The sequence below is a fragment of the Aristolochia californica genome, unplaced genomic scaffold, assembly GCF_029961685.1.
Source record: "Aristolochia californica isolate CCGP_79_NKW_82.1479 unplaced genomic scaffold, dmAriCali1.0.hap1 SCAF_7, whole genome shotgun sequence".
NCBI lineage: Eukaryota > Viridiplantae > Streptophyta > Magnoliopsida > Piperales > Aristolochiaceae > Aristolochia > Aristolochia californica.
Genome location: NW_027182268.1, coordinates 33,105,867 through 33,131,186, shown reverse-complemented (window position 1 = coordinate 33,131,186; position 25,320 = coordinate 33,105,867). Strand labels below are relative to the sequence as shown.

The window sequence follows — 25,320 nt, the reverse complement described above, 5'->3', positions numbered from 1 at the left end:
GAGAAAAGGAGGAAGAGGTAAGGTCGAATCTGAAATCGCCACTTCCTATTTTCTTGTTTTCTCTTGTTGGTTTGTTTGATCTGCAGTGTTACTTTTTTTTTGGTTCGTTTTATAGATTAATGAAAATTTAGTGAAGAAAAGGATGTTTTGAGGTCGGATTTAAGCCACTAGGTTTCTGAAATTTTATGTTTCTTTTTGGATTAGACATGAAAGGTCGTGTGTTGAGCTTTGATTTTTAAAATTTATTTTTAGATTTAAATTGGGAAAATTTCATGTTTTACTTTTGTTTATGCATGTTTAATTTTGAATTCAACTTTGATTTTTTGAACAAAGGGTGTGAATTAAAATAGAATTGTTTTAAGTTCTAAAATGTTATAAGTTCTAAAATTTCATGTTTCATTTTCAATAAGTAATAGTAGAGGTATAATAGGTTTCCAGGTTTTTTTTGTTACAATTAGTTTATGGGTGAAGTTTTAGTTTGTCGGCATTCTTGTAATTGTTACTCCACCTCTTAGGTTGTTACGGACTAGTAGGGTTGAACTTCCACTTGTCCAAAATTCTACTGTTTGTTTTTTTAAGTTGCTATGGGCTAGTAGAATTTTGAGGCGAAGAGAGGGTTACAAATGGTAGACCGTGCAGGAAAGGTGAGCCAAAGTGCTTTGGAGTCATCATTTTGTTTCAAAGCCTAAACAATCCTTTAAGAGAGTCTAGAAATGGGCAAACACTGAGGAGACCAATCGGATACCTAGCAAAAACACATTTATACAACTCGGTCTAATCTTATTGCTTATTCGTGCATGAAGATTCTTCTCATTTCCCCTTCGAGTGAGGCTGCCTTACTGACGGAAAATATTGCATAGAACCCAATTTCTTCTTCACCTGCACCTTGAGTGTGTACTATCTAAAGGAACCTGTCAATGGAGGCTCTTAGGAGCAATTTATAAAGAAATTCGCCTCTTCCAAGGCATCTAAGGTGCATCATATCTTGACAATAGGCCTTCATGTCTCTCAAAGGTTAGAGGCTGACCCCAAAGATGCAAAGTTTACTAATAAGAGTTGTTCAAGTGCTCTCCTTGCTGTTGCTTCTCCGAACTACATAATTGTGTCTTTTATCATCCAAACACATGGAATCTTAATTGGGTTAAGTCACAAAGAGATGGGTGACGAAGTGTATGGTGTGTAAAGAGAGGCCAACTGGATTATGGCGAAAAAGGAAATTGAAGTGAAGAAAATTAAACCAAGGGGATAGTATAACCATTTTTGAATACCGCTATTGGCGTGAATTATTTTTATGTGAGTGGATGATGTGGATAATCTTTTAGGAGTCCCCAAGCAGAAAAAATAAAAAAACTAAACTTCAAACTTGCTTACTTCAATTAAGGGAATATGATCATTATAAGGCTTCTCAATAAAATTCTTCACTTGTTGTTTAAAAGGGTAAAATAAATAAATATAGAAGCAAAATCAGGAAATCAATAATCTAGAATATTTCATTACATTGTTCGAAGGTGAAGGCATATTGGAAGATGTGCCAATTTATACAAAGATTTTATACATCATTTGCAGCAAGCTGGGAGTTCATGTTATTCTTTCACCCCCAGCTTGAGGGGGAGTGTTGGAAGATAGGGCCCAAGCCCACATGACCAAAGAAGAATGACATATCCAAGTGTATTAGAAGATGGGGCAAAACTCATAAGACCAAGGAAGACCCAAGCAACCGAGAGATATGTCTTCTCTATAAGAATCAAGTCGTGTCCTCTTCTCCTCACTGACACCAGCAGCATTGAGTGTTCTCTAGCCTTCTCTGATGGCGGGCTCTGTCGTAATTGCTCCCAATGGCCAGCAGAAGCGCTACCTAGAGAAGATGACTTCCTACGTCTTTTGGGCCTGTATTGTCGCCTCTTCCGGTGATCTCATCTTCGGTTATGATATTGGTATCTCAGTTGGAGTGACGTCCATGGACTCTTTTCTTAAGGAGTTCTTCTCGTCCGTATTAAGGAGATGACAACTTTTTTTTATCAATACCTATGCTACTACGAGGACCTTAACAAAGCATAAAGATTGATGACCGAGTCCGACAACAGAGACAGTGACGAGCAAAGATACTAGTGGACGCAAGACAACAATAACAACGAGCAGGAAGAAAAAAAATTAAATTTTGATACTATCAGGTTCGTATAATTGTTTAAATTTTGATACGTTATAGGAACCTGATAGTGGGTGCTTCCTCTCTGCCCATTGCGGGTCCTATTTTATGGACCTATTATCACCTTTTAATACTATATTAAATTTCTAATTTAAGAGTGATAATTAAGATATTTTAAAAGTAAGAATTTGATCAAGTATCTAGACATTAATTAAAGTAAACATTTTTCTTTAAGCATTCATTATTTTAATATTAATTAAATTAATAGTTTTATTTTAAATTGTAATTATTGTATTAATTTAAACTAAACTAAAATAAAAATTAATTTATTAATAAAATACCCTATTTAATTACTTATTATATTAATGACTTTTAATATTATGCTAAATTACTAAATTAAGATATTGTAAAAAATAAGAATTTGCTTACAATGCCCTATTTGATTAAGTATATATATTTTAAAAGTAACTATGTTTTTTAGGTAAATTATTTTTTATATTTAATTAAACTAATATTTATTTTTAATTATTAATTTTTTTTATTTTGTTAATTAAAATTTTAAATATCAACGTTAAATTTATCAGTGTATTTTATGAATAAACTCATTCTCTTGTTTCCACTACATTTTTTATTGTGCACACTAACATAAGAAAACATTTTCTATTGCACTTTCCTTTGAGCACACTTACATGAAAAAGTAATTCATTTTTACTTTAATCGGTAAAAGCTTTCTCAGGTCCCGATTGAGATTCCAAAGCCAAAGGAAGTGTTATCAAATATCAACTTAAGCAAAAAAAGTCGCAGGAAGGACATTCACTGAAAACATCAATGTTATAAGCTCTCCATATGGTTTTAGTAACTAGGTAACTAAGTAGTGACATTGATTTGCATTGAAGGGAAAAGTTTATGTCTTTTTTTTTTTTTTTCCTTTTTCCTTCTTTTTTTCTGATTCTTTTAGCCTTTCTATTTTAATTTTAATTTATTATTATTTATTTCCTCTATATTTCTTCTCAAATTTCTCTTCTTTATTTTCATTATATTTTTTTTTCTCTTTTTAACTACCAAGATTGAACAATAATACCTACAAATTTTTTTGATTCTCCTAGATAACTTTTTCCTATTAACAAAAGCGGGAAAACCCTCCAATGGAAAAAAAATCTTTTTTAAAAAGAATAATAGTATAAAATATAAATATAAAATATAATTAAATCTAAAAAATATACTAAAATTAAATTATGATTAAGTATTTCACAAGTCTAAAAATTTTTATACTTTAAATATTATAAATAAATATACACAAATAAAAAAATATTTAATGTAACTAATAATTAGTTAACTGAATAAATTATTTACTAATTATTAATTAATTAACCAATTCACATGCTATAGTCTAATTATGTAATTAAATAACTCTTGGATTAATCAACCAATTAACCCATTTAATGTAATAAATAATTATTTAATTAATCATTGTAATCAATATAGAATACATAAAAGAAAATAACAAGTGCATAACAATCAATTATTGACTAATTTTCAATATAACTAAAAGACTCCATTTAGAATAACATGCGTTGAGTCAACTCCAATGGCTCAGTCGAGTCTCTTGACACCGGGTTAACACGGATTAAGTAACACGTTTTTCCCGTTGTTATGTATCTATAAAGCTTCGCATATCCGAACGGAAATCTCATTTTATTTCTTATGCGCCAACTTTTGGCGCGAGAGGAGAGCAGAGCAGCGTAACGCGAGAGCAACAAAAGAAAGGCAATGGGGAAGAGGAAGGTGGATATGAAAAGGATCGAGGATCGACAAGTTCTGCAAGCCACCTTTTCCAAGCGGAAGAAGGGACTGTTCAAGAAAGCTCAGGAATTCTCCCTTCGTACCGGCGTTCAACTCCTTGTCGTGGCCTTCTCTCCTGCCGGCAGACCCTTTTCCTTCGGAGACGAGGGTTTGATCCACCGTTACCTCCAAGGCGAGACGAACATGATTCCGAAGACGGTGGAAGACGAACATTTCTGCCTCCACGAGATCGACTTGGAGCAATACAGCATCGTCGCCAATCGAGAGGAACAAGAAGCCAATGCGGCCTCTAGAGAGCAGTTGACGGAGTGGCACCAGACACAACAATGCCTTCTTGATATTGAGACTCTGATGGTGAACGATCAAGAAGGAATTTCGCCAGAATCGGAAGTCGACGGAGTTTCACTTACACGACGAGTTCATGAGTTTGAGAGGACTCTGATAGCCACAGATCAAGAAGGAATTTCGTCCTCCGAATTTGACAGAATGTCCTCGTCCGAAGCTTCGGCATCATCGGACGATTTCTTTGATGACCTGCCGCCGCTGGATGTTCCCTACTACTGCCGTGGCATCATCGGACGATTTCTTTCAGTTCTTTAATTCTTTACACTGTTTGATTGCTTGCCTCCACTGAGTTCGGAAACAGTGTTTCTGTATTTATTGTCTTCACAAGGTGTGTTTCTGTAATTTGACAGAGTGTTTCATATTGTCTTCAGGGTGCGGTAGTTATTAAAATATTGTCTTCACTTCAAGTGTCATTTATCAATAAACTTGCTATCTGCTCTCTGTTCTTCGAACTTGTCAATGATGATATTATTGGGCAGAGCATTATTGTCAGTGATGATGTTATTGGGCAGAGATTATGACTGTCATTTGGATATTATTGGTCAGAGTATTTAACGTCCCTCCTTTCTGTTTTTTTTCTCTTTATTTCTTTACTCCACCAGGTCTAGTGATTGGAATTCTCTTTTGGTTGCATGCTTCCAATCACTAATGGTTGGAGAACCAATAGAGCAATATTTTTATTTTATCCTTACTTGGTTTTGCGTTGGACATAATACTGTTCTTCATTTATTATCTTCTTTCATTGGTTTCAATGTCTTGTGCTTTCTAAGAAGGAATAAGGTATACCCAAATTAAACTCGCAAAACCACTAAGTGGAAGAGGCTACATGGGAATCCAAGGAGGAGATGAAGAAGTATTATCCCGATCTTTTCAAGGAATAAGGTATACCTTAATCAAACTTAGAGGACTAAATTCTTCTTTTTACGGGGGATTGATTTTATAACTTACAAGATATGAGAGGGAAAAATTAAATTCACAAGGGCATTTGGTAATTTAAAAAATTTCAAAGAGAGGAGAAGGGACGGGAAGTTTGGAGAGAAAGTTAGAGAGAAAAATGGGGGGGGGGGGGTCAACTTGATGCATGAGATGAACTTCAATTACATTACTCAATTCATCTCCTGATTTTATTATTGGAGCACCAACATCCGATTCATGTTGATGAATCAAATGAACACAAAAATCATCTCCACAGTTTAATTTTGGGAATTCGGATTCCGTAGTATATTGCGAATCATCCGGATGAAGCGGACGCGACGCTTTGAACCCTCATCGATTTTTTTCGGTCTCCCTCCTGCACCCTTCCTCTCTTGGTCTCCTCCTCTCGTCTCTTCTTCCTTTTTTTGGGTCTCTCTCCCGCACCCTCCCTCTCTCGGTCTCCTCCTCTCGTCTCTTCTTCCTTCAAATTTTTTTCCTCTCTCTCGGCCTCCATCTCGCTTCTCCCTTCTCCCTTTCAACCTCCCTTTCCCTTCTCCCTCTTGCTGCAAACGTCCTCTCGACCTCCCCCTCTCCCCCTTGCACTCGCTTCTCCCTCTCTTATCCCTCTCGACATCCCTATCTTCTCCCTCTCTGCCTCCCACTCCCTTCTCCTTGTCGCTACTCTTTTTTCTCCCAAAATACCTCCCGATTTATTTCAATTTTTTATATTTTGTCGTTGATTTCTTCTATTCTACTTCAATTTGGCTTCGATTTCACCCTAGGGCTTCAGTTTTCCACAAATTTCAGAAGAAAAGCCTAAACCCTAATTTTTTCCGATTAATTTAGTGTTGTATTTGATTTAATTTTAATTTCTATGCATAACTTGTATTGATTATTGCATAATTGTAGGATTTAGGGTTAGGGTTTATGGTATTTATGGTTCAATTTCGTCTTTATAGGGTTTAATTTCGGGATTAAGGTTAGGGTTTCATGTATTTAGGGTTTAGTGCTCGGTATTTAAGGGTTTATGATACTTTTAGGGTTTAGGGTTTTTTTAAAAAAAAATTAGGGTTCTCAGTTTTTGGGGTGATAGGGTATGGGGATTGAGGCTTTTAGGGTTTTTAAGGTCTAAGGTTTAGGGTTTAGGTTTTGGATGTAGGGTTAGGGTTTTTTTCAAAAAAATTTAGGGTTATCAATTTTGGGGTGATAGGGTTTTGGGTTTAAGGTTTGGGGCTTTTAAGGTCTAGGGTTTAGGGTTTAGGTTCTAGAATTAGGGTTAATAGGGTTTAGGTTCTAGAATTAGGGTTAATAAGGTTTAGGTTCTAGAATTAGGGCTAATAGGGATTAGGGTTTAAGGTTATCTTTAATGTTTTTAGGGTTCTCGGTTTGGGTTTAGCGTTTAGATTGTTTAATATAATTCAAACAAGGTTTAGTCGCTTACACGGGCGTCCATTAGCAGACGAAACCAGACCCCATCATTGAGGAGGTATAGGGTTTCAAGAGAAAGTGAAAGAGAAAGGGTGAGTTAGTCAACTTGATGCAAGAGATAAACTTTAACCACATTACTCACATCATTAGTGGAGCACCAATGTCTGATTCATGTGGATGAATCAAATGAACCCAAAAATCATCACCACAATTTATTTTCGGGAATCCGGCGCAATTTTGGTCTCTCCCGCACCCTCCCTCTCTCAGTCTCTTCTCTTCGTCTCTTTTGTTTTTGGTCCCTAAAGCCTACACCCTACACCCTAAACCCTAGTCGTCCTATCACAGCCGAGGAATGGCCACTTCGATACCAATTGATACTTTAAATGATAATCTGGGGAAATTAACCTGAGAATAGCAAGAAAAAATCCTCAGAAGAACGAGGAAACAGACTTACAGAGCTTCCTGGGGAAGAAAAGATCGAGCAAACTTCAGAAGAACGAGGAAACTGACCCACCTGCGTTCGCACCAGCACAAGAGTAACTCATGTAGCAGGGAAAAGGATGAACGGAGGCGGAGCTCAGGAGAGATTCATGTCGACCTTGTCGAGCTCTTCACAGAATCCCACATCTGCCCCAATGCCCCCAGAACCTGGGGCATTACGTTCCCAATCCCTCGAGCAGCCAACCCAGAGGCGACCCCAATGGCGACGCTTTCGCCGTACCCTGGCTTGGATTCCATCTTCATCTCCAGTATGGCTAGTCGTGTGTTCACGTTGTCCAGCTTCCGCATCGTATCGCCCATGAACTTATCCTTTCTTCCCCTACCAGACCCCAACACCTTGATTAGAACGTTCTGCAAGTCTTCAATTGCCTTCAATGGAGCTTCCTTGGAGTCCACGCCTTGGGCCTCATAGTGCGCGATCACTTCTTCGGCGGTGGGGGCATTTCTGCTCTGCACTTCTGTCGTTGGTTTCGTCCCAGGCAATGGAGACGCCGACGGGGTCGGAGGAGCCGCGATCGGTATTGCTGGTTTTTCCATTTGCCCTCTCCCGGGGGTAGCGCGAGCGACGGGATCGTTCTGGAGTCCGTAATAGAGAAACCCTAATGGGAGGGTTTTGAAGCGTGAAGCAGCTAAAACAAGTAATAAACCCGCACTATATGGCGGCTGATGTTTTCAAGCTACAAAGATAATCAGAACAGTGGTGAAAGAGACACCTAGGGTGGTTTTACAGTTCTCTCATCTCTGACAGAACCTCAATTTCGGAGAATTGTGTTTGGCAGAGAAGGGGAAATTTTGAAGAAAAAAAATGATTCGATTTGCCGAGTATAGATGAGGACAGGAGGGCATTAAAAACCCGATTCGAATGCAAGCCTTCGATGCTAATCGTTGATTTCTTCATGTTCAGAGCATGTTAGAATAAATCTTTAAGAAAGAAAACCTTCAATGGTATTCTTCTAATTACACGGAAAAACTGACCAAGCCTCTGTGGGGATGGTTTTTAAGATTGACGAGGAAGGTCTGAATTGAAATGAATCAGAGTTCACCATCGTCAAAGTCTGGAAAGGTGACACACTTGAAGACTTTGCAGTTTGCACATAATACGTACCCAATCTGCAAAGAGATATTCGATGAAAGCCTGAATGACTGTGAAAAAAGAATTTGAAAGAGATCAAATAATTGATCAAAACTCAATTATCCATCTCTCACCATTACGAGTTCTATCCAAATGAAAAAACAAGGCTTACAGCTTTGCAAGATGGGCATCTGCGGTAAATGCGGTTGTTGTCAGCCTTCACATTGGTCTTCTGTCCTTGACAAAAACTACAGAGCAACCATCCTTTGCCATTGCATGGTTCACACAGAATTCCCAATCCCTTTTTCAATAGAACATACTCAGATCAGCAGAAATGTAAGTTATAAGAAAACAGAACTCTGAACTAAATGAATAGTTGACAAGATGTGACTTTGCACTTGAAGCCATTTTTACCATTTCATTATATGATTGCCAAGAAGTTTCTCTATGGGAGACTAGCATGAAAGCAAAGAACATTCCATAAAATTCTGTTATCATCTTCCAGTAATATTTTAGAACTAACAACTAGAAAAAGGGGTTAATTTACAAAAATCCCAAACCAAAAACTTATATAAAAGGGAGCATATTGGGCTGATTTCTTTGACCTGCATATGAACATGACATGGGACAAAAGTCTATGGATTTACGAATACAAAAGAGACTCAAATCTTACAAGAAATATTGGTACTGAAACTCCTACCTCAATCAATAACTACATTTGTTTTTGTTTTTTAAATCCTTTTCTAGTTTGTTGAAGAACATAGAGGGTCACCATTTCTAAATGATTCATAACTACAGTAGTTGTATCTCCATTATTATCCACAATTGCGCAGAGAACAAATTGTGTAGCCGAAATGGGACAGACCAAATTACCAAAGCCTTCAAATGTACACCCCACCAGGATTCTTTGACAACTATTTAGTAGTTCCAAAAGATCTGGTTAGCCCTGAATTGCTTCTTGAGATATATCGTTACCAGCTTGGAGTAAGTTCATTCCTTCTTAACTTTGGACTCCAAAAGAACCTCGGAGGTTGAATGAAAGTCCCCCTTACCAAAAACTTCAAAGACTATGGGATCAGTCGAGATGACTAGAACAGCATTTGGATCCATTCTGTCCAAAGCAAAGGACAGATTTCTTCCCAGTCTTCTTTCCAAGTAAGCATGAACCACACAACCATATGTGACGAGATTAGGGGTCACCTTCTCATGTCTCATGTGCTCGAGGCTTAAGTGGAGATCCCAGAACATGGACATCCTGGAAAATGCCAATGCCCGTTTATTGAATGTAGTAAGATCAGGTGAAAATCCACTTCCAACAATATTAAAAAATTCTCTTTGCAAGCACCTCATTTTGAAGTTAGCAGCATAGGAGAGCAAAAGGAGATTCCACAGGCGATTTCCAGTGTTCTTCCTACCAAGACTAGCATCTCTTAAAAACTCCCCTAACTTATAAACTCTCCTTTCCTTAATGTAGGCAATTGTCATAGCCTTAATTGCCTCTTTCTCTATAAGGATTCAGGACCTCTTCAACCGAAAGTAAGCAGCCTCCATCTCAGTAATAGACCCAAAAAGAGAATTGTACCTAACAAATGCATTTCCAGTGGTGGAATTGACTTTGAAACCACTTGAAATCATCTCTTTCATTGCATATTCCACGAATTTAAGCTGCCCACATTCTCCAAAGCACAAGATGGTCAACGGGTAAACCATACAACATAGTTCAGGGTATCTGCTTGTGACTTCATGCAGGACTTGGGACATCTCATGAAACCGATCCACCTTCCCATAAGAATCAATTAAATGCTGAATCACTTCAAGCCCGGGCACATAAGAGCTATTCAAAATTTCATCCCAAATGGCCCGCGATTGGGAGAAGAAATCATTATAGATGTAGCAGACCATCAAAGCTGACAAAGTATCACACCTAGGTTCCACTCCTTCAGATTGAATCTCAAGGAAAAGTTGATGAGCTAACCCAGGCATCTTATGTTTACCCGGAAAAGATATTAGTCGGGTAAGTTCAACATGTATGGGCATTCCAGCTCCTCTTCGTTGTGGCTCCCATTGCCAAATTATCTCCACAATCCAGCAGACGAGGCAACAGGCTGGATGATTAGTCCCGGCCAAAAAGATCCACTTTCTAACCAGGTTGTGAAATTGAAATGATTATTTTTTTGGACTATCAATGGATAACATCTGGCAATCAATACGACTAATTACTGAACAAAAAAGCAGTATACTATCTTCTACAACCCTAAAGTTTTCTTAAAGGTTAATAATTCCAGTAAAGTTCATGGAAGAATGCCATGTATCCAGAATGCAGTAGCCAGAAGACAAACATTGTAGAAAGTAAGCTGAAGCAGATATTGGCTGCTGAAATTCTTATCACCCATTACTTGCACGAATTGCTATTTGTAGAGCCTCAAATTTTGGAACAGTTGAAAGAAAAAGTAAAGACTAAGATCAACCTAAAATCAAGAACAGGAGAGAGAAACAAAATGAAGTAAGAAGAACTGGAGACATAATGATTACCTGAGTTCAGGAACCAACTGCTGGAGCAGAAACCCATTCAGACAGTTTCAGAAAGCCCTGCCAATTCCTCCATTTAAATCTAGTAAAAAATGGAGGAAAATACAAATGCCGAGGACAGAGCAGGGCAAGGACCCAAAGGGGAAAGGTTTTTGATTGCTAGCACGAGGGGAAGCAAAATCCGATCCACCTCAGTAACCAGACCTTTTATTTGACCCGCTCAGCCCTAGTTATAAATGGGTCAAGTTCGTGTTCATCTACCTGATCTAATTAATAACCAGGTCAGCTTCAGGTATGACACCAGGATGTGATGGGTCCTGATTCAATTGACCAAAATAGTAAGAACTAGACCAAACCGATCTGGTTTGAAATATTTAAAAATGTGGAGCGTATATATGGTCCTTATAACTTTTTAATACCATTTTTTTAATACTTTTTAATGCTAATGAGCAGATTTGATACATTTGGTAGAGGAGAGCAGAGACAATTGGGCTTTCTTTGCTTTAGTTGAACTAAATCTGTAGTTAAGTGGGTCAATCAAACTTGACTTGTGCAATAAATGGGACAGAAATGTAGAGCCCAATCTGGACCCCACTGGTCCGGATCAACCTAATTAAAATATAAAGAATTGATAAAACCACTAAAATTGATACAGGTTTATATATAAGAAAGGAAGACCAAGGATGAAAATTCAGAAAAAAAATATGATTGGTGAGTAAACTGTACCTACCACATGAAAACTAGTTTGTAGCACAGATTGCTTGACCGAAGTCTGAATGTTCTTGCCCCCCCCCAAAAAAAAAAAAAACAGTTGCTCTTTGAACTAGAACCCTTTTTTCTCCATAACAAAACATAGTCAGCAAAGTTGAAACAAAACAGAACAACATGTATACTTGACGTCTTGATTTGATGTACATTTCAAGTTGAAGTTGTTGAACCATTTTCCTATAATACGGTTGTCCACATATTTTTATTGGAGACAACCATGAAAGCAAACTACCTGCGCTATGAATGATCTAGTATCCCATGTATAGAACATCAAGTGCTTTGAATGTTACAGTGACTTCTGATTGAGAATTATCGCCGTAGACCTAACAAAAAGCTGTGCTGTCTGCCTCATGCTCTCTAATGGAACTTTTAGTTTAACTGAGTTTTGACCAATCAGCGAATTGATTGCCAATTGCTTAACATTATTAAAAAATATTCAAGTTTTCGTATCAAGAGACCAAAGACCAGAAAACTAAGGTTTTCTTTTTCTCTCATTGGAAGTTTCAAAAGACCTATTTTCGAAAGATAACAAAATAGAAATAAAATTAAAATATTCCCTCTATTTTAAAGATTCCAATCTAAAGATAACAAAATACAAATAGAAATATATTCTTAATGAACATTTATAATTACTCGTCGCAATGAATCAGAATTTGTCTTCTCCAAAAATCAGGTCATACTTATATCTGTTTTCGCATAGAAACATGAAATATTTATCTAAAGAAAAAAACACCAAAAGTAAAAAACAAGAGACAAAGCTAGAATCACTTTTTGAGTATCAACCATTCTGGCCACAATCTCCTTGCCTCTGACTGACTTGGTAATAAAACATAATGAACAAAAAGAAATACTATTAAGTACATTATGTTGAATTGAGGAAAGTCATCATCTGAAACTCATGTTGTAGATACAGAAACGTAAATCTCATGATTTCATATCATAGATCCAAGAATTAAAATATCATGATTCTTTCTGAAATGGGACAGATAATTAACTGCATAAGTTTCGGGCAACAATAAGAATGTTTTATCAGAATCAAAGTAGATAAGAAAAGCAGAATGAAATGGGCAGAAGATTCTAGTAAGTGGACGAAGTACCTCTTCAATAGATTGTTGGAGCGGTGTACAACGAGCGACAAGCAAAGCGCGTTTTTTCGCCGAAAAAGCCGACGGAAATGAAGAGAGATTGAGTTTGCTGGGCACAGAGATCGCCATTAGAGTTTCAGAGGGCAGAGCAGGTGTGGTTAGACTCTATAAGCGAGTGGACGATGTTGAGAGAGAGAAAGGTGTGGCTCTCGAGAATGCATCTGGCTGTTGTTTGAAATAATAAAAAACGGAATGAAGGTACGGAATGTTCATTTATCTGATCCACTTGCTGACAGGACGTGATTAACCAAACCTAGTTAATTAGTGAACAGAACAAGACCAAATCGTAAGAAAGTTAAAAAGCAGACATTAATCCGTTTCTCCAGCTCTCCCGTCTTCGTCAGCCCAAAAATGGGGTCGGGCTCAAATCCCTGTGTTTCTTGCCACCTTCGTTTTCTTCGTCCTAGCTTCTCTCTCCAACTCGTCGGCTAGGGCTTCTCCGGCTGGAGAAGATTTCTGCAACTCCGAGCTCCTGCCACTTCCCCATTTCCTGCAATTCAACAAACTAACAGCCCTCCTTTCCGGTTTTTCAGATGCCTGCCTTTGCTCCGATCCCTCGCCATCTCCTATTCCACCCACCCCATCGTTTCCTCCGTGCAGATCCTCTGGTCGAATCCTCTGACCCCAAATCGTACACTAACCCAAGCGCTCCATCCATTTCCCGTCCATTGAAACCCTTCCACTTCCCTAACCCCCGCTCCGTCGCCATCGCCGACGACGACATTGAGATACCTTGCGACTCGCTCTCTATTAGTGTAGACGATGTTTATTATTTTATTATTTTGTACACGTTGCATAGATGTAATCTTTTTATTTCCTTTTCCTTTTCTGATATTATATCAGCTTATGTAAATTCGAAAGGGTAAGAAAGAAGAAACCTTTTGTGTTTTTGCTTCTTGGCTCTGCTTCTTGGACGGCTTGAGCTCAATGGCTCTTCGCCTCTTCATCTTCTTGAGTTCAATGGTTCTTTGCATCCATGATGCTTCTCTTCTTTCTCTGGTTCTTCATTCTCTGCACAATTTTTTTTCGATGATGGACATTTCTCAGTTTCTCTCACCTATTTCGGCGACTATTCCCGATGAGTCCTTCATCGTTTCCGACAAAGGAGTTTCTGTTTTTATCTCTGGTAGGAAGGGGCTCAGCGATTAAAGTTATCGGGAGTTTATTTCAGTGATTAAAGCTATCTGGTGACCATTTCTGTCGCAGATACCTCCTCGACTCGTGGGGAGTTTATTTCTGTCGATTTCAACAGTCGTCCATTATCAAGGTTCATCAATTAATTTTTCCTAAATTGGACATCTTTATTTTGTTATCGGGTTACATCATCTGGAAATCTCGGTTCGTGGTTATTTCATCACTCAATGGCGACTTATTCATCAACGAGTGCTTCCGATTCTAGTGTTCGTACCAGTTCGACTCGTTCTGCCATTGAAGAACCTTTGAATCCCTATTATATTCATCATTCTGATAGACCTAGGCAAGTTCTTGTCTCGCAGCTGCTTACCGATGAAAATTACATCAATTGGAGTTGAGCGATGTTGATCACCTTATCTGTGAAGAACAAAGTGGGATTTGTTGATAGTTCCATTCCTAAACCTCAAGGTATTGATTCTAATTTGCTCAACTCCTGGATTCAGAATAAAAATTATGGTTATCTCTTGGATCTTGAATTCGATTTCCAAAGAAATTTTTGCAAATATTATTTTTGTTGCTTCTGACCGAGAGATTTGGCTAGACCTTCAGGATTGTTTTCAACAGAGAAATAGACCTCTTATTTTTCAGCTTAAACGAGAATTGATAAACTTGCGTCAAGACCAGAATTCCGTTAGCATTTATTTCACAAAGCTGAAAACTATTTGGGAAGAACTGAGTAATTACCATCCTAATTGCTCTTGTGGAAAGTGCTCTTGTGGTGGAATTAAAAACCTTATTGATTATCATCATATAAAGTATATTATATCCTTCTTAATGAGACTTGATGATTCTTTCTCCCAAGTTCATGGTTAGTTGCTTATCATGGATCCGATGCCTCCTATTAATCGTGTTTTTTCTCTGATTGTTCAAAAAGAACAGCAAAGGAAGACTACTCATGCCTCTGATTCGAACACTCCAACTGGTACAATGACATTTGCGGTTAAAACAGAAGTTGCTAAATTTGGTTCTCAAAACTCTTAAAAATTTCATTCCAATTACAGTGCTTCCAAGAATAAAAAAAAGGACAAGTTTTATTGTACTCATTGCCAGAATCCTGGACATACTATAGATCATTGCTACAAGCTCCATGGCTATCCGCCTGGATCTAAATCCAAAACCAACAACAATTCTAATGCTGCTGCTCATCAAGTTTCTAATACTGATGATAGTCAAGGTTCTAATTCTATTGGGAGTTTTGTTCAAAATTTGAACTCAAATCAATATCAGCAGCTAATGTCAATGTTTTTTGCACATTTGAGTAGCTCAGCAAAGGTCACCACTGCTCTGGAATCTTCTACAACCAACTGCCTGGCAGGTATTTTTTTTTTGTGTCTTTAAATCCTCTAATTTCTTCACATCAATTCTGGATTGTAGACTCAGGAGCTACTCGACATATTTGTTCTCAAGCTCATGCTTTTGTTTCCTTGCATTCTGTTTCTCACACTACAGTTACTTTGCCCAATCATTCTCAAATTTTGGTCCATTTTGCTGGTGATGTTAAACTACATTTTAACCTTATGCTTAAAGACGTACTGTTTGTCCCTCAATTCAAATTCAACTTGATCTTTGTTAGTGCTTTAGTTACTGAATCTAGCCTTACAGTAAGTTTCCTTCCTGATTGTTTTGTTATCCAGGATCTATCCACCAAGAGGATGATTGACAAGGGTGACAAAGTCCAAGATCTCTATGTTCTTAGTGATCAATGTTTGAATTCTGTTTCCAATGCTTTTGTTAACAATGTTTTAGCTCATGTTTGGCATAATATGCTAGGACACATTTCTTTTAAGAAACTTGATTCCTTGAAAGATCAGTTGAAATGTGATGTAACTAAATTACATAAGTCAGATCCTTGTTATATTTGTCCTCTTGCTAAACAACGTAGGCTGTCTTTTGAATCCCATAATCATTTGTCAAAATTTCTTTTTGATCTTGTGCACTGTGATATTTGGGGACCATATCAAACTGTTTCTTATATTGGTCATCATTTTTTTCTTAACTCTTGTTGATGATTGAACTAGATTTACATGGATTTATCTGTTGAAGACTAACTCTAATGCTGTTTCTATGATACCGAAGTTTTTTAATATGGTTTTTACTCAGTTTATTGCCAAAATCAAGGTTTTTCAATCTGATAATGCCCATGAGTTATCTTTTGTTGAGTTTTTTCAAGATAAAGAAGTTTTGCATCAGTTTTCATGTGTAGAAAGGCCTCAGCAAAACTCGGTTGTGAAAGAAAACATCAACACCTCTTGAATGTGGCTCGGTCATTGTTTTTTCAATCCAAAATTTCAATCTCTTTTTGGACAGATTGTATTCTTACTACGGTTTTCTTGATTAACTGAACTCATTCTTCTCTTTTGCGATACAACACACCTTTTCATTTGTTATAAAACACAGCTCCTGATTATCCTCTTTTTCGAGTCTTTGGTTGTTTAGCTTTTGGTTCCACCTAAACTGCTCATCGAACCAAGTTTCACCCTCATGTTTGGGTTTGTGTGTTTCTTGGTTATCCGGCTGGTGTGAAGGTTATAAGTTCTATGATGTGGGGACAAAACAGGTTTTTATTTCAAGAGATGCAGTGTTCCATGAGGAAGTTTTCCCTTTTCATACTATTACAAGTTATTGATCTCTTTCCTGATTTGGTTCTGCCCCACTCCTCCATACAAGCTCATTCAATTCCAGAACTTGATTCTTTACAGATTCATGATTCACCTGTTACTTCTGATGTTCCAGTTGATGATATTCCAACTGATGATATTCCAACTAATGATATTCCAGCTATTGTTCCTTCCACCTCTGATGATGCTATTCTTCAAAAATCTACCAGGAAGACTCATCCACCTCATTACTTGCAGGATTATCATTGCAATTTACTTACTGGTTCTTCTACATCTGCTTCACCTTCTACGTCTTATCCGATCTCTAACTACATATCTTATTATGCCCTTTCTGATTCACACAAACAGTTTGTGCTCAGTGTATCTTCTCAGGTTGAACCTCAATACTATCACCAAGCAGTGAAGTGTCCTGAATGGAGGTTGGCTATGTGTGATGAGTTGAAAGCTCTGGAAGCAAACAACACCTGGACCGTCATTTCTCTGCCTCTTTATAAGCATACCATTGGTTGCAAATGGATTTATAAAATCAAGCTTAAATCAGATGGTTTTATTGAGCGACATAAGGCTCGTTTGGTAGCTAAAGGCTATACACAACAAGAAGGTTTGGACTTTGTTGACACTTTTTCTCCAATGGCAAAATTAGTAACTGTGGAGGTTCTCCTTGATCTTGCTGCCTCACATAATTGGCATCTAGCTCAACTTGATGTCAACAATGCCTTTTTAAATGGTGATATTTTTGAGGAAATCTATATGGATCTTCCTCTTGGCTATCTTCAACAGGGGGAGTCCTCTTCATCTCACAACAAACTAGTTTGCAAGCTTCACAAGTCACTTTATGGTCTCAAACAAGCTTTACGACAATGGTATTCAAAATTTTCTCAAGTTTTGATCAATTTTGGCTTTCTTCAATCGAAATCTGATTACTCTCTCTTCACAAAAGCTTATGGATCCTCTTTTGTTGCACTATTGGTTTATGTGGATGATATCATCCTTATTAGTCCTTCATCTCATGCTATTGCTGAGTTCAAACAGTTTCTGCATACTCAGTTTAAGCTAAAGGATCTTGGTTGTCTCATGCACTCCCTTGGTCTTGAGATTACTCAGTCCAAGCAAGGTATTGTGCTTTCTCAACACCATTACACCTTACAATTACTTGAAGACACAGGTTACTTGGCTTGTAAACCAACTACTATTCCAATGGATCCAAAACTTCATTTAACTACCACTGAAGGTGACCTGCTTCCCAATATAGTACACTATCGGCGGCTTGTTGGGAAACTTCTTTATCTCACTTTATCTCGCCCAGATATTACTTTTGCCCTTCACAAGCTCACTCAATTCGTGGCTCAACCCCGACTTCCTCATCTCAAGGTAGTGCATCACCTGCTTCGTTATCTCAAGAACAGTCCTGGTCCAGGGTTGTTGTTTTCTTCTACTTCTTCCTTGCAGCTGAGAGCTTACTCTGATGCTTGTGCTCCAGTTTGTTTGTGGGCTTTTTCTGATGCTGATTGGGGATCATGCCTTGATTCTCGCCGATCTACTACAAGTTTTTGCATCTTTATTGGTGATTCTTTAGTCTCTTGGAGGAGCAAAAAGCAGACCACCGCCTCTCGCTCCTCAGCAAAGGCTGAGTATAGAGCTCTTTCTTCTACTACCAGTGAGCTTATTTGGTTGCAGCAACTTCTTCAAGATTTTCAAGTCAAGGTTGAATCTCCTGCATTGTAATATTGTGATAATCAAGCGGTGATACCTATTGCTTCTAATCCCACCTTTCATGAACGTACTAAACATATTGAGATAGATTATCATTTTGTTCGTGAAAGAGTTACTTCCCATTCGATCTCAATACCAGTTAACAGACATGTTCACTAAACCTCTTCCTTCTACTCAGCTTTTTTCTTTGTTGTCCAAGATGATTGTCAAGGACATTTACAAGCCACCTTGAGGGGGAGTATTAGAGTGTAAACAATGCTTATTATTTTATATTTTGTACACGTGTCATGTACAGCTGTAATGTATTTATTTCCTTTTCCTTTTCTGATATTATATCAGCTTCTGTAACTTCGAAATGGTAAGAAAGAAGAAACCCTTTTTGTTTTTGCTTCTAGGCTTTGCCTCTTCGACAGCTTGAGCTCAACGGCTCTTTGCATCCCTGAAGCTCAACACTCTCTTTCGCTTTTTCAGTGTTCAACACCCAGCTCCATCGACTGGTGGGATTCTTCCTGAGATCTGATGGTTGATCAGGAGAAGTACTCGATCGTGCTGACCAAGTTTTGTATCATGAGCTGAAGTATCTATAGAGGTACAGCGGTGGCGGTGGAGACAAGATGTGTAAGATGAGGGAGCTGGTGGATAGGAAGAGGAATTACCAGTCTGATGAACTTCATGGTTGCGGAGAGGACAGGGGCGGGCTTGGTACATGTGGACGGTAAGAGGGTGAAGGATTGGGGAGATGTAAGGAACCAACAACAAGAAAAAAGACGAAGTTCGGAAGGAGAAAGAAGAGGTGGCGGAGAGTCACAAGCAGAAGAAGAAGAAGAAGAAGAAGAAGAAGAAGAAGAAGAAGAAGAAGAAGAAGAAGAAGAAGAAGAAGAAGAAGAAAGAAGAAGAAGAAGAAGAAGAAGAAAGCAAACCAGAGGAGGATTTGAGAAAAGCAAGTGGAAAGGTAAGCATTGTTGGATTGAGTAAGAGGGGACGACATGGGAAGACACAGGGAGATTGCATAGATGAGTCCCATAAAATTCTAGGGAAGATGCCTTTGAGGTACTTCTGCGAGAAGGTAGTTGGAGGGTTTTTTTGCAAGGGACATTTAGGTTTTTACCCATTTTTTAAAACTTAATTAGATAAATGATGACATTTGAACTTATTTAGAAAAATACCTAACTTTGACCGGTCAACTGTACATGTGTACAAACGTAGGCTTTGACTGATTACGTGTTACCACATCATCAACACTCGGTGAGTTGATTGACATGTTGACTGCCATGTCACCATTCTGACATGTGTAGCAGCCAAGTAAGATGCCACATCATTATATATTAATACTCATTATGCCATGTCATATCACACCACATAAGCCCTCATCACCTTCTTAAATTTTTCGTTCTCTCCATGTTCGATCTTTCTCCTCTCCTCTCCTCTAGCCTTCTCGTTGTGCCAGTTGTCGCCACTTCCCATTGCTCCCCTGTTGCCGCCACTTGCCCTCGTCCTCGACGCCCCCCTCTCAACCGCCCGCTCTTCCTCTCAACCAAGACTTCGTCTCAGCCACATCTCTCACCCTTCTTCTCCGTCCCCCTATGTTCATCTTCTCACTGCCCCTTTCTCAAAACTGAAGCCTATCATTTCATCTCCTCGTCACCTCCTCTCTCAAAATTGAACCCTATAATTTCCTCTCAGCGCCCCCTCTCTTAATACCCTATCATTTCACCCTCTCACCACCCCTTCTCTCAAAACCAAAGCCCCACTCACCCTCCAAACCCGAATTTGAATTTCAGGAGCCGATTTAGCAAGGTGATTTTTTAGGTCTTTTGTTAATTAAATCTAATTATTGTGTTTAATTATCATATTGATTTTAATTTAGGTGTTTAATTATTTTATATATTTTTTGTGTGATTTACTGTTTAATTTATAATTTTAGGTTAATGAAATTTCTGTCAATTGCAGATAAATTAAAATTATTATAAAGTTTAATTGAAACTTGATTGAATTTCCCTATCTGTATTTATTAATTTTTTGAATTTTAGTTTATGGATTCCTATGCCATTGAATATTTTATTTTTTGAAATTGCTTTTTTAATTTTAGTTTAATTTAGTTTATTTTCTGATTTATGCATTTAGTTTAATTTTCTGATTTATGAAGTTGAAGTTTACTCTATTGAGATAAGATTTGCAAGATTTTTAGTTGCTAGTTGTTGTTAAATAAATTTGAAGTGTCATGGAATGATCATGCCATGTGGTGAGGAGATTTGGGTGTTATAAATATCCACCACATGGTTTTTTTTTTGTTTTTTTTATGTTTTCTTGTGCTTGCCCTAGTTACTAGGATGGGTACAAAGTCTGATTAAGAGTAGGTTGGGTAATGGAGGGTGGGTTGAGTCTAGTTCAAACTAGGCTAAGTCGCATACATGGGCGTCCATTAGCCAACGAAACCCGACCCCCATCACTGACGAAGTACGGTTTGTAGTGACTACGAAGTCATATGGGGCTCTACCAGGGAAGTTCGGTGAATTTGGACTTAGTTTTTGCATTATTAGGACTAGTCATCTACTATAGAATTAGTTTGATTAATTTTTAAATAATGTAGAATGTTTTTGAATAATTTTGAAGTGTTATGGAATGATTTTGCCATGTGGTCAGGACATTTGGGTGTTATAAATAACCACCACATGGTATTTTTTTTGTCTATGTTTTATTGAGTTTCCATGTGTCCCTAGGGATGGGTAGAAAGTCTGATTAAGAGTAGGTTGGGTAATAGAGGGTGGGTTGTGTCCAGTTCAAACTAGGCTGAGTCGCCTGCTCGTGCGTCAATTAGCCAACGAAACCTGACCCCCATCACTAACGAGGTACGGTTCGTACTGACGACAAAGTCATATGGGGTTCTACCAAGGGTGTTCGGTGAATTTGAACTTAGGTGTGTTTTTGCATTGTTAGGAGTAGTCATAAAAATTAGGACTTAGATAATTTTTTGCATAAATAAACTCTTACTAATGTATGTAGATTTTATAGATAATACGGCGTCAGTTGTTGGCTTCTTCTGTCGATACATTGGAAAATTGAAGGAGAAATTTGAATATTTTGATAGTTATGATGGAGGTCAATCACAAATCAAAAGGATTGTAGTTTTAACTAAGTTTAGTGAGTTCTTAGTAATGTACTACAGAGTCACGGGGTGGGATGGTGATACTCATCCAATGGTTATTAAGGCTAAAGTTCCATTTTTTATGGGGGTTGAGATTTACTTAGAAAAAAAGGTCTTAAGACAAAGAGTCCATGGAAGGGAAGGTACGAGGAATCAAAACTTTATTGGTGAAACGTCCTATCCCCAAGAACAAGAATTACCATGTACAGAGGAGTAAGTATTTTTATTTGTATATTTATGATATGAATTGTTAAGTTTACTTGACTTGTTTTTAAGTACAAACTATTATCTATATAGGTTTAATACACAAGGGCGTGAAGTGGGTTTTTTGAACCCCTTGCCTATTGCATCACTATATGAGTGTGAAACATTTCTCCCATATAATTTTTTTACCCTTTCGTTGTTAAATGTGTGATATTTATGCTTTCCCTACCGGGATTTTTATGTTTATTGTTATGTTTATTCAGGGTTGTTAATGCTGATGATAGTGATAGTTTTAGTGACAATGATAATGGTTTGGAAAATATTGAACAGGAGGGGGACGAGATATTCGAAGTCGGGGTTCATAGTAACAGAGTTGAAAAAACAGATGGAATTATATATATATATATATATATATATATATATATATATATATATATATATGTGTGTGTGTGTGTGTATATGAAGATGCCTAGGAGGTTAATACTAGATGTATCAAAGATGATTCTAGAATAATAAATATTTCAAACTCAACATCAAATGATATCAGCGTGGGTCAAATATTTGAGGATAAGTCCCAAATGATATATTTTTTATAAAAAATACTTGATTGAAAGACATGTTGAGTATAAGACATTGAGGTCTAGCAGTTATGATTATAAAATTGAATGTGCTGCAAATGGATGCCCTTGGAGTATTTTTTGCATCATGTGATCGAAGGATTCATCAATTTAAGTATGGTGGAGATCACACATGTGTTAATAGTATTATTCGTCATGATAATCATCTGTGTACAACATCTTTCATTTGTAAAGTCATTATGCCAACAGTGATGACTAAATTTATTTTGACTCCTAATGATATTCAACAGATCATGAAAGATAGATATCTATGTCAAGTATGAGAAAGCATGGAGAGCAAAAGGCGAGGCTGTGAAAGCAATTTATGGTGATTGGGCTGAATCATATAATTTTTTCCCACGGTTTTTAGATGCAATAAAAGAGTTGAATCCATCTAATGAATATATACTATGTTGTGATGAATTTCGCCATGAAAGGATATTTAAATGTGTTTTTTGGGCATTTGGACCATCCATTGCATGATTCTAATACTATAGACCCCTTATTAGTGTTGATGGAACACATTTATATGGGAAGTATCCTACATGTCTGTTGATTGGTACTACTCTTGATGGGAACAATGGACTTTTTCCTCTAGCTTTTGCTATTGTTGAATTAGAAAATAAAAAAAGTTGGGAATGGTTTTTAGCTTGTCTAGATCGTTTTGTTATTAAAGGAAGAAGACCATTTACTCTGATTTCGTATCATCAAAAGGGTTTGATAAGGGTGGTCCAGAGACAATTTCCACCTTTAGAATATTTTCATCATTTTTGTCTGCGTCATATAGTTGCCAATTTCAAGAAGATGTTCAAAAACAAAACTTTGACTGCTCTCATATGGTCTGCAGCAAAGAAGACAAATATTATATAATTTGATCATACAATGGAGTTGAATGAGCAACAAAGTGAGCGAGCGAAAGAATTATTGACAGAAGGAGAATTGAGTCTTGAGTTTTGGTCATTGGCGTACAATGGTAATGTTTGCTTTAGTGTGATGAGCACCAATATGTTTCAGAACTTTAATAGTGTTCTGAAAGGTATTAGAAGTCTTCTAATTCAAGCATTGGTAGCATCAACCTTTAATAGATTGAATAATTTTTTTGTGAAAAGATATGAATTTTTGGGAAAGATGACATTGTTATGTACTCCCTCTGTTGATGCTTTTCTAAAAAATAAGATGGATACAGCAAGAGCATGTCATGTACATTGGTATCATGATAATGTGTATGAAATCTTTGTGGATCATGAAAGGTTGTATTAGGTTGATTTGGAGAATATGACATGTACATGCACCCACTTTCAAATGGAAAAAAAACTTCCTCGTACCCATGCCATTGCAGTGTGTGAAAAAATCAATTACGATTTCAATCAATTGTGTGGTCCTTGGTATACAAGAGAGGCATATAGACAAACATATGCAATTGGGTTCTATCCTCCTAAAGATAAACTCTATTGGCCTAATACGGGTGTACAAGTTGTTCCACCTATTGCAAGGAAGCAACCAGGTCGACCACGTTCAGTTCGTATACGTACAAAAATGGATAAAGGAGAACATGGTACCTATGTTTGTGGTAGATGTAAACAATCGGGCCATAACTCTAGAAAATGTCGAAACCTGCCAATTAATGCCCCAATAAACGCTCCAGGAAGTAGCAATCCAAGGTGAACATTTTTATTACTTGTGAAATTTAAGTATTACTATTGATAATTGTCTTTTATTTTTTTGTATTATATATGTATTAATCAGTCATTTTAAATTTTTACATTTTGTAGCCGTTCTTAGTGGAAGTTGTGGTTAGTACTAATTTGGTAAAACTAACTGGATTCCAAGTATATATTTCGTCTATATTTTTTTATTATTTTTCTTGTGAAAATTATTTTTATTTGTTCTGACACTTTTTTTTACCAGCAACATTGGCGACATGTGCTAGAACTCACCTTCCTTTCTTACCTACGGCCACTGTGTTAGGATACATGGTTGGTTCTCTGTCTTAGTTTACTTGTTTTCATGCCATTTAATCTCTCATGAAATCTTAATCTCATTCTTCCTAGAAGCTACTAGTCCACCAGTTGCCTTGGAAAATGATTGATTTGTCAATTACCTAAGTGTTTTTAAGTTTTAATTGACATTTGACTTGGCTATGTACTGTTCCACTAGATATAGGTTAAGCTAGTTGGATATGCAGTTGGATGAGATTCTCTGCTTCTCGTGTATGAATTTGCACATAATGGTGCACTGAGTAGTCATTTTCACATCCCCGATACTAACGGTCTATAGTTAAAAAAATTCCTTTTGTTGTTTTGTTTTCTTAGTATTTTATTTAGATATATTCATGATGATTTCCTCCTTGGCAACTGCTTCAAATTTTATGCCATGTTTTTTTGTTCAAGAATAATTAGCATGATAAATGTGAAGCTACCTATGTGAAGACACATGGCGTTCTTCTTAATGCATTACCACAAAAAGAACACAAGCAACAAGTATAGCATAATAGTATTATTTTCATCATGTCACAGTGGGAGTGTCTGTTGATCAGTTTGCGAATTTTTGTAAAATTTATTTAATTTTTTTATTCAACGTATGTAGATTATCTGAATTATGATATTTCTATAGAATTTAGTGAAAATATGGTGGAATTCTTTTAAATTTGATTCTAAATCAACCTATACTAATCAACATTTGTCCTGTTAAATGGATCTAAACCAATGTTCAGTTCGAATATTATATGAAGTGGAGTTGAATCCTTGTATTTCTGCCATACTGGCAAAAAAAAATGATTATATGAATCAAATTTCTTCCTTATTCAACAGCGGCGAGCGAAAAATGGGTATTTAGGGGGAATCTCTAACACTACTTTTCTGATGGGGTCTTTGTTGTATTTTATAGTAGAAGAGGAAACATTGAAAGATGAGGCAAAGATCGAAGTAGGAGTTTTGTTGGGAAGGCAAGAAGGATTTTCTCCTTGTGCACTACTCAATGCTCACATCGGTGCTTCCGGCGTCGGCCTACCCCATCCTTCTTGACCTACGGAGACCCAAATCACCCTGCTTGTAAATTTTGAAGAGAATATTTTCCTTAAATTTCTACTTTTTTTCTGTATACAAAGGAGTAAAAATTAAGTGATTTAATTTTTTTAAAAAAAATTACCCATTAGATATATTGTATTTGACATGAATT

The 25,320-nt window shown here is 37.1% G+C and overlaps 4 protein-coding genes and 1 pseudogene across 5 annotated transcripts; 2 read left to right on the top strand and 3 right to left on the bottom strand.

Moving 5' to 3' along the window:
- Window positions 1–6,292: 6,292 nt before the first annotated feature.
- On the bottom strand, window positions 6,293–7,962 carry LOC137937735 (uncharacterized). Its single transcript, XM_068782877.1, has one exon. The coding sequence runs from the start codon at window positions 7,673–7,675 to the stop codon at window positions 7,226–7,228; it is 450 nt and encodes a 149-aa protein (XP_068638978.1). The 5' UTR covers window positions 7,676–7,962; the 3' UTR covers window positions 6,293–7,225.
- A 98-nt stretch (window positions 7,963–8,060) lies between these two features.
- LOC137937736 (uncharacterized) lies at window positions 8,061–13,392 on the bottom strand. Of its 2 annotated transcripts, none has more exons than XM_068782878.1 (3): window positions 12,605–13,392; window positions 8,383–8,511; window positions 8,061–8,281 (listed from the first exon to the last, which is right to left on the bottom strand). In XM_068782878.1, the coding sequence occupies exons 1-3, from the start codon at window positions 12,719–12,721 to the stop codon at window positions 8,171–8,173; spliced, it is 357 nt and encodes a 118-aa protein (XP_068638979.1). In that variant the 5' UTR covers window positions 12,722–13,392; the 3' UTR covers window positions 8,061–8,170. The 2 variants fall into 2 exon arrangements, with proteins under 2 accessions (XP_068638979.1, XP_068638980.1); XM_068782879.1 differs by having other exon boundaries at window positions 8,061–8,248; window positions 12,605–13,386.
- Window positions 8,969–10,247, bottom strand: LOC137936110 (pentatricopeptide repeat-containing protein At3g42630-like; annotated as a pseudogene).
- Window positions 13,393–14,187: 795 nt separating the features above from the next.
- LOC137937331 (uncharacterized) lies at window positions 14,188–14,659 on the top strand. The gene is made up of 2 exons (XM_068782401.1): window positions 14,188–14,254; window positions 14,337–14,659. Exons 1-2 carry the CDS (start codon window positions 14,188–14,190, stop codon window positions 14,657–14,659), a joined length of 390 nt encoding a protein of 129 aa, XP_068638502.1.
- A 4,037-nt stretch (window positions 14,660–18,696) lies between these two features.
- LOC137937329 (protein pxr1-like) lies at window positions 18,697–19,840 on the top strand. The gene is made up of 6 exons (XM_068782400.1): window positions 18,697–18,723; window positions 18,765–18,879; window positions 18,924–19,243; window positions 19,384–19,422; window positions 19,473–19,479; window positions 19,608–19,840. The coding sequence occupies exons 1-6, from the start codon at window positions 18,697–18,699 to the stop codon at window positions 19,838–19,840; spliced, it is 741 nt and encodes a 246-aa protein (XP_068638501.1).
- Window positions 19,841–25,320: the final 5,480 nt, after the last annotated feature.

Bases quoted from the DNA above. Each gene is read 5' to 3' on its own strand.
- LOC137937735 (XM_068782877.1), bottom strand. From the start codon at position 7,675: ATGGAAAAACCAGCAATACCGATCGCGGCTCCTCCGACCCCGTCGGCG.
- LOC137937736 (XM_068782878.1), bottom strand. From the start codon at position 12,721: ATGGCGATCTCTGTGCCCAGCAAACTCAATCTCTCTTCATTTCCGTCG. The intron at 8,512-12,604 runs GTACTTCGTCCA...CTATTGAAAAAG, and splicing joins TCCAACAATCTATTGAAGAG to GGATTGGGAATTCTGTGTGA. The intron at 8,282-8,382 runs GTAAGCCTTGTT...CTTTTTTCACAG, and splicing joins GATGCCCATCTTGCAAAGCT to TCATTCAGGCTTTCATCGAA.
- LOC137937331 (XM_068782401.1), top strand. From the start codon at position 14,188: ATGTTGATCACCTTATCTGTGAAGAACAAAGTGGGATTTGTTGATAGT. The intron at 14,255-14,336 runs GTATTGATTCTA...CGATTTCCAAAG, and splicing joins TTCCATTCCTAAACCTCAAG to AAATTTTTGCAAATATTATT.
- LOC137937329 (XM_068782400.1), top strand. From the start codon at position 18,697: ATGGTTGATCAGGAGAAGTACTCGATC. The intron at 18,724-18,764 runs GTGCTGACCAAG...AAGTATCTATAG, and splicing joins ATCAGGAGAAGTACTCGATC to AGGTACAGCGGTGGCGGTGG. The intron at 18,880-18,923 runs GTACATGTGGAC...GGGAGATGTAAG, and splicing joins AGAGGACAGGGGCGGGCTTG to GAACCAACAACAAGAAAAAA.